The 12,906-nt window shown below is 50.6% G+C and overlaps 1 protein-coding gene across 1 annotated transcript; it reads left to right on the forward strand.

Moving 5' to 3' along the window:
- The first annotated feature begins 712 nt into the window (after positions 1-712).
- On the forward strand, positions 713-9,907 carry Cnn1 (calponin 1). Its single transcript, XM_038323414.1, has 7 exons — positions 713-834; positions 2,582-2,703; positions 3,726-3,792; positions 4,550-4,687; positions 4,861-4,971; positions 9,177-9,323; positions 9,411-9,907. The coding sequence occupies exons 1-7, from the start codon at positions 772-774 to the stop codon at positions 9,654-9,656; spliced, it is 894 nt and encodes a 297-aa protein (XP_038179342.1). The 5' UTR covers positions 713-771; the 3' UTR covers positions 9,657-9,907.
- Positions 9,908-12,906: the final 2,999 nt, after the last annotated feature.

Here is a 12,906-nt window from a genome sequence, read left to right on the forward strand (position 1 = left end):
GCTGAGAATTTGCCTTGGGCCATCATACCAACTTAGATCTAGGCTCTTGCTGCCCCAAGTCCTCATAAGGGACTGGATAGGACAGAACCGGGTACCAAATTCTTAGCAGACACAGCTTTGCTGAGGTTCTTCCTTGTGCCAGGCACTGCACTGGGCACCCTGGAGTTGGCATTTTGTCTGATCTTTTCAGCACTTGCACGAGGCAAGCTTTGTCATTAGCCCTTCCACAGATACAGCAACAGAGATCTAGAGAGAAGGCTATGTGGAGAAGGCTGGTGTGTGGGAAGAGATTGTCTCGCTAAACTACAGGTTGGGATGAGGAGGGGGAGGACACCAGGGATGCCCAGTGGACAAAGTCCTGTTTTGGGATTGAAGAGGGGCAGAGATCAATGACCTTTGAGATCCGGAAATTCAGAGATGGGACACAGAGAGTTGGCATGGGGAGGAGAGAAGAAGAGGGGTGGCCTGTGAGAGCAAACCCCCCTTCCCAGAATAAGGCAAGCAGCCCCCTAGGTGGAAACAATGACACAATCAGCTCCCAATACCAAGGCCCTGACATCACGAGGTGGGGGTGGCCAAAGTGTGTGTGTGGTGCCACGCCCCTTGGCAAGCCCCCGTGGCCAATGGGACAGGCTTGGAAGAGCCCGGGGCTGGCCTCTGGAGCTTCAAAAACGTGTGAAGAGGGAAGAGACAGCAGACGCAGGCTCAGCTGCCTTGTCCTGCTTGTCAGTGTCACCGGCACCTCCGCTTTGCCAGAGCCCCCGGGCCAGCATGTCTTCTGCACATTTCAATCGAGGTCCTGCCTATGGCCTGTCTGCTGAAGTCAAGAACAAGGTAAGGCTGGAGGGGACTGCCTAGTCTGGTCCCTGACACACTCAGGGCAGATTCTGCTCCCTGAACTCCCTCCTACTTGGGTCACGTGACTTGAGACCTGAGAAGAGAAGAGGGGAGACCAGGTGGGAGCTGTTTTTCTGTCCTTGGAATATCCAGAGCCCCCAGTTACATGAGGGGTGAATTTTTGAGGGAACCCACCCCACTACCTATAAATCAAGGTAATCAGAGTGCCGTAAAGGTTCCCCACCTGCGCAGAGTCTTTGGTCAACCTTCTTGTTTCTGGGAGGGATGTAGGGGAAGGGACAGACCCCCACCTTTAAAAAAAGTTAAGTCTGAAGTTTACAGAGCTAGAAGACATTGAGAGATCCCATTTTCTTGCCATGGATGGGTAAACTGAGGCTTAGAAAGGATCAGCAAGGAGCTAGGGCGCCAGATAAGGCAAGTGCAGAGCCAAACTCTCTCCACACTGGGATAGGTCGGCTTCCCGGGACAGGGAATTGCATAGAGAAGGAGAGGCAGTCCCATTTGACAGAAGGGAACACTGAGGCTCTTTCTTTCCAGGGTCCCACAGCAGGAGTTGAGGGGAGCGAGGAGCAGGGATTGGGACCTGGATCAGGTTGGGGTATCCTAAGGGCTAGAGTTGGGGGAGAACAGGGAGCGGGTGCTCTGCGGGAGATTGATGGCAGCGCCGCCCCCTCCCCCCAGCGCCGGCCCCAGAGTCGCAGAAGAGCCGCCGCGCCTTATAAGGCGGCCTTGGGCAGCCAGGGCCCGCGCTATATAAGGGCCGGTTTGCTTTATAAAGCCGGGCTGGTGAGGAGGGGGGCGGCAGGGCTGGGGCCAGGTGACGGGGTGCATCCCTCTTCTCCCCATTCAGTAGAAGTGAGGCATCCCCCCATCTCACCAGCACCAGGGGCTGGGAGGCCAGCATGCAGCAGGATTGCTGAAAGAACGCGAAGCAGCCTCACAGACAGACTGGAGGGCGAGCCAGGAGGGAGCCAGGAGCTAAGAGGTGGAGAAGGGAGCTGGCCGAATCCCACCTCCTACCCGGGAAGACGGGATCAGAGCTACAAAAAGCCTTGAGTCCCACAGCTGGCTGGACAGGATTGTCTTCAGAGATAGGGACCCCGAGACTGAGTAAAGGATGTACAGAGTTGGGGGGACAACGAGAGAGACAATGTGGGACTAAGGACAGGCTTAAACACATTCAGGCAAGGGTTAGGAGGGGAACAAGGACACCCTCACTTCTCACCTGGGGCTACATTGCATAGGTGTGAGAGCAGTGCTCCCAGCAAACCGGCACCCAGGGCTCCTTCTTAGGGTTCATCCCCACCCCCAGTTTAAGGCATCTCCTCTTCTAACTGGAGAGTGGAGGGGGGCTGGGTCAGGGGATGTTAAACCCCAAGTTTGGCTTGGAGGGGAAACCAAGGAGCCAAGCGCCGCCCCCCCCCCCCCCCCAGCTTCAAGGATCTGGCTCCCCAGCCCCCTCTTGTCTATTCATTGGTGCCAAACCTCAGAATGCCCGGAATGGCCCCCTGGGCAGGTGCCACCTCAATCCTGGCCCTCCGCCTCCCCCCAGCTCTGCCCCCCCTTCCCACACCGTGGACACTAAGACAGGATTGCCTTAGTTGGGATGGGATGAGGTAGGAGATCCGGCCTATCCGGGCTGAGATGGGCCCCAGAAAGCCAAGGCTACTCTCTACTGCCTGCTTCCTCATCACCTGCCCCTCATGCCCCATCCCCACCTCAGCTGGCCCAGAAATACGACCATCAGCGTGAGCAGGAGCTGAGAGAGTGGATTGAGGGGGTGACAGGTCGCCGCATCGGGAACAACTTCATGGATGGCCTCAAAGATGGGATCATTCTCTGCGAGTGAGTGAGATTCTCAGTCCCTGCCCCGAACCCCACTCCATGTAGGCCTTCAACATCACAGGATGATCCCAAAACTGGAGTTGGAGTCAGACACTGATATTTGATGCCACCTACACTCCTTGAAAGGCCACAAAGACTCACTGTGCCCGTTGCACAGGCAGAGATGACAGAGTCAGTCAGGTTTAGGACACAGTACCCAAAGCCCTTACTTAGCTAGCACATGCTACAGGGCAGGCCTGTCTGTGGCTCCCAGTTGGCAGCAATGGCTGTTTATTGCCAGTGTTAGCTTATGTAGACCTTGGCTTCCCACTGCCCTCATCAATGGGGAAGATGAAACCTGCACGGGAGCAGCTCACCGTGACTTGGCACACACCTGGGATCCCCGGCACAGGGCTGAGGTACAGTTCAGAGCAGAACATATGCCCAAGCAAGGCTGGCTGACTTATGTAGCCAGCCAACCAGTTATTTACCTATTCATGTAATAAGCATTTATAGAGGTCTGATACATACAGTGCAGGCCTTTGCTCGAGAAAAGAAAAGAAAAGAAAAGAAAAGAAAAGGTACCCAAATAACCCACCAGATAATCACATTCGTGCCAGAAGGAAGAAATGCCACGAAGGAAGCCCAACAGGCTGATGATTGGCTCGGTGGGTAAAGGTATTGGCAGACTGATGACCTGAGTTCAGTTCCCAGTACCCACATGTTGGAAGAAGAGAACAGACTCCTGAAAGCTGTTCACTGACTTCTGCACACATGGCATTACACATGCATGTGCCATGCACACTCATGTGCTTGCACACACACAAATGAAACCAACAACAACAGCGAACACTGACATTTGGAAAACCAGGACATTAAGCCCGACTCAAGGATTTTCTGGCTGGCAGCTTGGGTCTAGCTGTTCCACACCCCCTATCAGCCCGTGCTGGGCAGCGTCCCCTTCCCACCGTTGCCTATTCACTTTGCCGGGGTTCTGAAGCAACTGGAACTCACTCTCCTCACTGGCCCCTTCTCTTTGTTAGATTCATCAACAAGCTCCAGCCAGGTTCTGTGAAGAAGGTAAACGAGTCAACCCAAAACTGGCACCAGGTAAGTCCAGACCCAAGTTACTAGTTTGTTTTCTATTTTAGTAGTGAGGATTGAATCCATTGAGTGTGCTAGGCTGGAGCTTTACTACCTTGTCATGCCCAGCCCCTCACTGGGGGACTCTAGGCAGGGGCTCTACCACTAAGCCACACCCCAGCCCCTCACTGGGGGATTCTAGGCAGGGGCTTTATGTTTGAATCACGTCCAACCATGGGCTTCTATTGTTGGTTTTGTCAAAGGTTCTGCTCAGTCAGAGCACGGCTCCCTGCTTGGTCCTCTCCTCTACCTTGAGACAGGATCTCCTTCCTTTTGTCGTTCTCCATTGGGTACACTAGCCGTCTCCTGACCTTCTGAGGATTCCATCTCCACTTCTGACTCTATAGGGGTCCTAGGATTGCATTCTTGACATGTGTCTTTTACTTGGTTTCCAGAGATTCGAGCTCAGGTCTTGATACTTGCACAGAAAATGTGGTATTTTTTGTTTGTTTTTTGTTTTTTGGTCTTACCAAAAACATCTCCCTGGCTCCTACCTTTTATTTTGAGGCCCAGACAGGCCTCCTGAGAGATTGGGATGGCAGGTTTTATTAACTTGTTTAATTTATTTATTTATTTGTGTGTGTTGGCAAGTGTTCACAGAGGCCAAAGGAGGCACGGGATCCCTTGGAGCTGGAGTTACAGGAGCCGCCATCCAATCCCTTACCCACCAGCCTCTCCTCAACCCTCCACCCTCCCATTCCTGACCTGGCCTCTTCCCTTACAGCTGGAGAACATAGGTAATTTCATTAAAGCCATTACCAAGTATGGAGTGAAGCCCCATGACATCTTTGAGGCCAACGACCTGTTTGAGAACACCAACCATACCCAGGTTCAGTCCACACTCCTGGCTCTGGCCAGCATGGTGAGTGTATGGGCAGAGTGGGCATGGGACAGGGGCTGGTCTCAGGTCAGGTGTCCATAGGGACACTTAGGTCGCGGAGCCTCACCAAGAGTGTGGCAGGTGTTGGTATCTGTCTGAGGGGAAAGCCTGCTGGAGGCTCATCTGTGGTTCATAGCCTTCTTTGCCCCACACAGGCCAAGACAAAAGGAAACAAGGTTAACGTGGGGGTCAAATATGCAGAGAAACAAGAGCGGAGATTTGAGCCGGAGAAGCTGAGAGAAGGTCGGAACATCATTGGGCTACAGGTAGGGCCCCTTCTTCACACGGGCTGCTCTGGGCTGACAGAAGGCTACCCAGACCCTGGAGGCTCTGGCGGTCAGAATATTTGTATGAACTGACTGGAACGCTGTATTTTCTAGTTACTAACTTGCTTTCTTTGCCCATTCTCCTAAGTAGTTCCTGTTTTTAATAGATCCTTAAGACATTTTATTTAATTATCTTTACATGTATGAATGTTTTGCCTGCATGTATGCTTATGAGCCACATGTGTGGATAGTGCACATCGAGGCCAGAAGAGGGCACTGGACCCTGGAACTGGAGTTCCCAGCAGCGCTGGGAACCAAACCCAGGTGCTCTGAAAGAGCAGCCCATGTTCTTAACTGCTGATCCACCTCTCCAGCCTCTAGATCCCTTTAAAAGTTATTCTTATATTTGCCTGCATGTATGTATGTACATCATGTGTGTGTGGTACCCATAGAGACAACAAGGGGGCACTGAATCCCCTGGAACTGGAGTTAAGGATGATTGTGGGTACTGGGAATTGAACCCAGGTGCTCTAGAAGAGCAGCAGCCAGTGTTCTTAACCACTCTTAACCACTGAGCCATCTCTCCGGCCCCTTTATATAGATAGAGAAACTAATGTTTGCAGAAGGTAGCATACTAGATTTTTCTTCAGTGTTGAGGATTGATTCTAGGGCCACAGCTCTCTTGTATTTTTATTTATATGTATCTATCTGTGGATGTGGGCATGCATATCAAAGTCAGAGGTCAGCCACTATTATCAATCCTCAGGAGTCATCCACCTTGTTTTTATGTTTGTTTTATTATTTGTTTCTTTATTTTGAGACAGGGTTTCTCTTTGTAGTCCTGGCTGCCCTGGAACTCACTCTGTAGACCAGGTTGACCTCAAACTCAGAGTTTGTTTCTGCTTCCCAAGTGCTGGGGTTAAAGGCATGAGTTGCTACTCCAGGTCTCTTTGCTTTTTGAGACAGGGTCTCTCATTGGGTTTCTTAGTTTGCAATCTGATGCTATGATCAAACACTAGCCTAAACTTGTAGGAGGAAGGCGTTTATTCGGTTTGCATTTCCACATCACAATGCATCATGGAGAGAGGTCAGGACAGGAATTCAAGCAGGAACCTGTAGGCAGGAACTGAAGCAGAGGCCGTGGAGATATGCTGCTTACTGGCTTGCTCCCCATGGCTTGCTCGGTTTTCTTATTCAACCCAGGATAACTGCCTAGGGATGGCACTACCCACAGTGGGCCAATATTCAAAAAAATGCCTCATAGTCATGCCTGCAAACCAATCTGATAGACCCAACTCAACTGAAGGTCCCTCTTCTGAGGTGACTCAAGTGTAAATCAAGTTGACAAAAACTAACCAGTACTGCTGACCTCTTATAACTCGACACACACACACATCACTGTTAAACCACCTTCTCTCTCTTGTTTATTCCCAAAGCCCTCCTTACTGCCATACCACCCTGAATGGACCTGACCTTGTTTATTCCCAAGATCTCATGTTAATATCACAATATAAAACTGTAACTTTAAATGTCTCAGTCTTGAAAAAAATTCAAACACTTTAAAAGTGCAAAGTTTCTTCAAAATATCCAAGTCTCAGCCAGGCTGTGGTGGCACACGCCTTTAATCCCAGCACTCGGGAGGCAGAGGCAGGCGGATCTCTGAGTTCGAGGCCAGCCTGGTCTACAAGAGCTAGTTCCAGGACAGGCTCTAGAAACTACAGGGAAACCCTATCTCGAAAAACAAAACAAAACAAAACAAAAATCCAAGTCTCTTAATGTGGGCTTCTGTAAACATTTTTTTACAACATAAATATTTTCTTACTCCAAAAGGACAGAACAGAGGCATAAAACAATTACACTCTCACAAAATAAAAGTCAGTGTAGCTCCAAATCTTGTAGCTCAGTGTCTGACTTTTGGGACTCGAGATCTTCTGGGCTCCCAAGGGCTTGGGCAGCTCTACTGCCCTGGCTCTGCCACCAGCAATACAAGCTTGTCTCAGGCGCAGGGAGGCGCCACACCACACCTGCTGTCCTTACTGGCTGTCACACCGTTGTGGTATCTCCAATATCCCAGAGGTCACCATAGCAACGAGGGTGATCTCACCAATGGCTTCTGACTTCTCTTCTGGGACTCTGACCCTAACTCATGGTACAAATCCTCAGTGTCTGTCCATGACCCCCTTCAGACCTAGGGTTTCCATTGCAGCAGAGGCTGTACTGTCACCAATGGCCTCTCCTGGGCTCTCAGTGCTAAAGTCTCAGTTGCTCTCCATGACCCCTCTGTTCTTGCAGCTTTAATGATACATAAAACAGTCACTGGGGAGACTCTTACATACTGTCAAGTTCAGCTGCTAGCTTAAGATGCAGCCTTGGCCCCTCTGGACCACAGCTTCCACCTCAGTGATGCTGGTATCTTCCTCAGCATCCGCAAACCAGCATCAATTGATCAACTGCCCCAGTAAAGCCAAGGTTTCACCTCAGTGGTGCTGGTTTCCTCTTCTTCTTCCGAGTATTTATGTGCACGAGTGTTTTATTAGCATGTATGTATAGATAAGAGGGCACTGCACGTTTTTTAGCTACTTTCTGGGTACTGGGCGGTCTGCAGGAATACCAAGTGTAGTTAACAACTGTGCCATCTCTCCAGCGCTGCTTAAGCCCCAGCTGACCAGACTCCACAGGTTCATAGTTATTATTTTATGTGTATGGGTGTTTTTTCTTTATGTATGTGCATGTATGTATATGTACCATGTATGTGCCTGGTACCAGTGAAGGCCAGAAGAGGGCACCAGAGCCCTTGAAAATGTAGTTACAGATGGCTTTGAATCATGTGGGTGCTAGGAATAGAACCTGTGTCCTCTGGAAGGGCAGACATTGCTTCTAACTGCTGTGTTGACTGATGTTTCTGTCCCACCAGGTCCCGCAGTTGGCAGAAATCTCTGCCAACACTGCTGAGCCATTTCTCCAACACCAGATTTTTAATTTAACTTTATTTTATGTGCATTGGTGTGAGGGTGTCAGATCCCCCTGGAACTGGAGTTACAGAGAGTTGTGAGCTGCTGGGAATTGAACCCAGGTCCCCTGGAGGAATAACCAGTGCTCTTAACCACTGAGCTATCTTTCCAGCTCCAGCCCCAGATTAATTCAAAAAATCATATAAATGGCAACTTTCACCCTCACAAGCCGGGCTTCTGCTATGTCTCTTCCAGCAGTCTTTCTTATCTCCCAAGTCCCCACAGAATTTCTCATTACGTTCCAGCATTTGATGGCTTTTCCAGTCCCAACTTCCACGCTCTCCAATGTGGCTAGACTGGCCGGCTAGAAAACCCAAAGAATCCACCTGTCTGCCTCCTCAGTGGATTACGAGCACATGCCCCCATGCCTAGCTTCTATAGGTTGTCCTGGGCACTGAACTCAGAGCCTTGTGCTCGGAAGGCAAGCACTTACTTGAGACAGGGTCTCCTATAGCCCAGGTTAGCCCTGGAGTCTATTCAACCAAAGCTAGCCTTAAGCGTCTCTTCTGTGCCTTCTGCCTCCACCTTCCAAGAGGTTTTTTTTTTTTTGTTTGTTTGTTTGTTTGTTTTTCGAGACAGGGTTTCCCTGTAGTTTCTAGAGCCTGTCCTGGAACTAGCTCTTGTAGACCAGGCTGGCCTCGAACTCAGAGATCCGCCTGCCTCTGCCTCCCGAGTGCTGAGATTAAAGGCGTGCGCCACCACCGCCCGGCTTCCAAGAGGTTTTTATAACGACAGAGTCTTTCTAAGTTGCTCAGGCAGGCAGGCCTGTAACTTCCCATCCTTCCTTAGCCCCAGTTGAGTGGCTGGGACCACAGTGTGGACCTGCGCTGGCAGCCCCAACTTGAATCCATCCCCTTACTATTTTGTTCTATTGTTTGAGACAAGATGCTCACTGTGGTCTACATAGACTAGGGCTGGCTTCAAACTGACTCCCCCTGCCTCTGCCTTCTCACTACGGTGGGTCCCATGAATCAACCTAGGTCATCCGACCCAGAAAGCAGGAACCTTTACCCACTGAGCTGTATCTCAGAACCTGGGCCCAACCACACACGACTGTAGCTGACCCTAAGAAGTCTGGTCACACAAATACCCCCCTCTGAGTGTATCTGGCCTCCATCCAATCTCTGATGCAAACTTCTCTTTGGGTCACAGGGATGTCTGTAATTTTTACCGCTTCATTAATCTCTTTCCTAGATGGGTACCAACAAGTTTGCCAGTCAGCAGGGCATGACAGCCTATGGTACTCGGCGTCACCTCTATGACCCCAAACTGGGGACAGATCAGCCGCTGGACCAGGCCACCATCAGCCTGCAGATGGGCACCAACAAGGGCGCCAGCCAGGTTTGTGTGGTCAGTGGGAGACCTGGTGAGATAGGGCTGGTGAGTGGGGCTGCTATCTCTGTGGTTTGACCACTGTTCCCTCCTTAGGCTGGCATGACTGCACCGGGCACCAAGCGGCAGATCTTTGAGCCAGGACTGGGCATGGAACACTGTGACACGCTCAACGTCAGCCTGCAGATGGGCAGCAACAAGGGGGCCTCACAGAGGGGCATGACAGTGTATGGGCTGCCCCGTCAGGTGTACGATCCCAAATACTGCCTGACTCCGGAATACCCAGAGCTGGGAGAGCCCGCCCACAATCACCACCCACACAACTACTATAACTCTGCCTAGGGCCCCCAGGGGGCTGGCTGCTGCTCTTGGCTGGACCCAGCTGGCCCAGCCAACCCCATCTCCTGCATGGCGTCCCCCAGCCCCCTGGCATCTGTCTATAGGGTTACAGTTTGGGGAGATCAGGCCGAGGGGGGCGGCGGGAAGTAGGGGGCCCCTCATCCCTGTAGCTCTTGAAGGGCCCAACACAGAATTGGGTGTCCCTGACAGCACCCAAAGGACGCTGCCCCCTTTTACTCCCTCACAAGCGAGTACCTCCCAGAACCAGAAACCCTCCAAGCGAAGCTCCCAGAACCCAGGCTTGGCCTGACCCCTGCCCCATTCCCGCAGCGGGAGCAGAATGCATGCCCGAAATGCAGCGGACACACACAGTTTGGTTTTGCGGTGACTGGCGTTTGTGGATGTGACAGCAGCGTTTGTAACTCGAGCACTTTCTTTTTCTATTTCACTGGAGCACAATAAATGGCTGTGACATCATCTGAGTCTCAGAGCCAATGTTTAGGGGTGTTGCCTAGATAGCCTCCCTCATTCTTCCACACATACATACGCTGGGACCAGCGAGATGGCTCAGAGCTTGTAAAGGAACTTGACACTAAGCTCAATGACCTGAGTTCAATCCTTGTGACCCACACAGTAGAAGAGAATCAGTTCCTGCAGCATCTTCTGACCTCCACACAAGTCACGGGATACACATAATCTTCCCTAAATAAATATGTAATTTAAAACATTAAATAGATATGCCTACAGACCTCACACCACTACACAGGGCAGGCAAATGCCACACACACTTAAACAAAATGATGTGCGAGAGTCCTGGGGTCCCCAGATTGTGTGCAAGTGGTGTGGATTGGCACTACTGGCTCCCAGTGTTGGCAGAGCAGCGGGGTTTCCCTGGGGGCCTGGCTTTCTCTGTATGCTGTCTCGTGCTCATCAGTCTTCCTAAAACTGAACCCGTGGGGCGGTGAGATGCCTCAGCTGGTAAAGGTATCTGCTGTCAAGTCTGATGACTCAAGTTCGATCCCCAGGTCCTACAGATGGAGAGAGAGCCAACTCCCAGTGAACTGTCCTCTTCCTCTTGGCACAGCTTGCACTCACACCTACACAGATAAATGTCCCCAAAACAAACAACTGAGTCCCGGGACTGCCTACCATCTTCAAAGTCTAGACAGGACTGTGACCTAACATTGCTTCAGCAAGGACCCTCTTTTCTGGAAGAAGGCCATAGATATTCTGCCTGAAAGCCACTGTCAGATGGTCAGGGCTTCAAGGAGAGAATGCAGAAAACTATCAGCGTGTCCACCCCTCACTGCCTCCAGCCTTCCAAGAATCCTCACCACCCTCAGAAAATGTCCCTTCTGTGAGCTAATAGTACTTTCCCAGTGGCCCAAAGCACCCAAGACAGCTGAGACCTAAGCCCAGAACCTGAACTTACAAGGAATTAAAATTGTAGGTTGTGAAGCTAAGCTTCCTGGGTCAAGTGCTTCTGAGCATTTCTGGCTGCAGGAATCGGCCTCCCCTCTCAGGTCTGTTTGTCTCTGAACCTGGAGCTGTGTTGTTACCTGCTTCACAGCCAGTGCAGGTGCCACCCTTTGGGTCAACTGTCTACAGTACTTATCAGTACAGGAGTGTGGCGGAGGTGGCCAGAGCCAGCCTCAGGTGGTGCTCACTTGCTATCCACCCTTTCTGTCTTGACTTTGGGCTGGAAAATAAAAGTCCTCAGTGGTTGAGAGCACTTTCTGCTCTTCTAGAGGACCCAGCTTCCTGTAGCCATGTTAACAGTTCATGGCTGTCACTCCAACTCCACAGGATCCAACATCCTTTTCTCACCTCCAGGGACACATTTATGTGTGTTCGTGCACACATATACAAAACAGATAAGGACTGGGATCTCAGGGCTGGAGAACTGGCTCAGCAGTTAAGAGCACTCACTGCTATTCAGGAGGTCTGGGTGTGGGTCCCAGCACCTGCATGGCAGCTCACGATTATCTGTAACTCCAGTTCTAGTGGCTCCAATACTCTTGGACCTCAACACTGCATCTATGTAGCACACAGACACCAGGCAAATACATACTCATACACATAAAATCTTTTTTAAAAAGTGTAAAAAAATTTAAGTATGTATTTAGTGTTATGGGTGCCACAGAGCAGGCATGGTAGCCAGAGACACTAGAGGGTTGGAGCTTTCTTCCCACCATGGGAGGGGGCATGACAACTTAAATTGTCAGCCTCACACAGCAAACCCTTCGCCAGCTATGACAGCTAGTTAGCCCAGTTTTGTATTTAAAATAAATATTCTTACGTGTGTGGGGTGTGGGAGTTTGTGTGCTACAGGGCATACGTGGAGGTCAGAGGACAACTTCAGAAATCAGTTCTCCCCCCCATCATGAGGATCCTAGGAACTGACTTAGGGCATCAGGAGTGTGAGCTGAGACATTTAACTTTTTTTGTTTGGTTTGGCTTTTTGAGACCAGAACTCACTATGTAGCCTTGGCTGGCCCAGAACTCAGATCTTCCTACCTCTCCCTTCTGAGTGCTGGAGATGGCTCAGTGGCTAAGAGCACTTGCTGTTTTGCAGAAAACCTGAGTTCTGGTCTTAGCACCACAGCAGGTGACTCAGAATCCTAATTCTCAGCTCCAAGAGAGCCAATGTCTCTGCCTCTCCAGGCCCTTATTCCCACACACAAGCCAACAGGCAGACACAACCACCCACATGAAACTGGAATAAAAAACAAACCTTTCAAAGTGTGAACTTTTGTGCCCAGCCCAATCATGCTTTTTGAGACAGGGTTTCTCACTGGCCTGGAACTAGCCAATTAGGCTAGGCTGACTGGTAGCAAGCCCCAGGGATCTGCTAGTGTCTGCCTCTTTGGCACGAGTTCTGGGGATCAAGCCAAGGTCCTCTTGTTTGCATAGCAAGGACTTTACTGCCTGAACTACGACAGAAAAACCCCAGCCATTTCTACGGATTTTACTCTGACTGCTGTGAACACAAAGCAAGATGTCTGTTTGATCCACTCGTGTACTGTGCACCCAGAATCATCCAATTATGCAATTATTATTATTACTTGTTTTCTGATAAGAGGGTTTTTTTGTGTATCCCTCGTGTCCTGGAACTCACTCTTTAGACCAGGCTGTCCTCAAACTCACAGAGATCTGCCTGCCTCTGACTCCAGAGTGCTGGGATTAAAGGCATGCGCCACCACCGCCGGGCCAACTATTTTTTTAAATATTTATTTATTTATTATGTATACAA

The sequence above is a fragment of the Arvicola amphibius genome, chromosome 3 (assembly GCF_903992535.2).
Source record: "Arvicola amphibius chromosome 3, mArvAmp1.2, whole genome shotgun sequence".
In the NCBI taxonomy this organism is placed as follows: domain Eukaryota; kingdom Metazoa; phylum Chordata; class Mammalia; order Rodentia; family Cricetidae; genus Arvicola; species Arvicola amphibius.

What these genes read in the sequence shown, in the direction of transcription:
- Cnn1 (XM_038323414.1), top strand. Translation starts at nt 772, where the DNA reads ATGTCTTCTGCACATTTCAATCGAGGTCCTGCCTATGGCCTGTCTGCT. An exon ending in CAACCCAAAACTGGCACCAG is followed by an intron (nt 3,793 to 4,549) that starts GTAAGTCCAGAC and finishes CTTCCCTTACAG; the next exon opens with CTGGAGAACATAGGTAATTT. An exon ending in CCAACAAGGGCGCCAGCCAG is followed by an intron (nt 9,324 to 9,410) that starts GTTTGTGTGGTC and finishes TTCCCTCCTTAG; the next exon opens with GCTGGCATGACTGCACCGGG.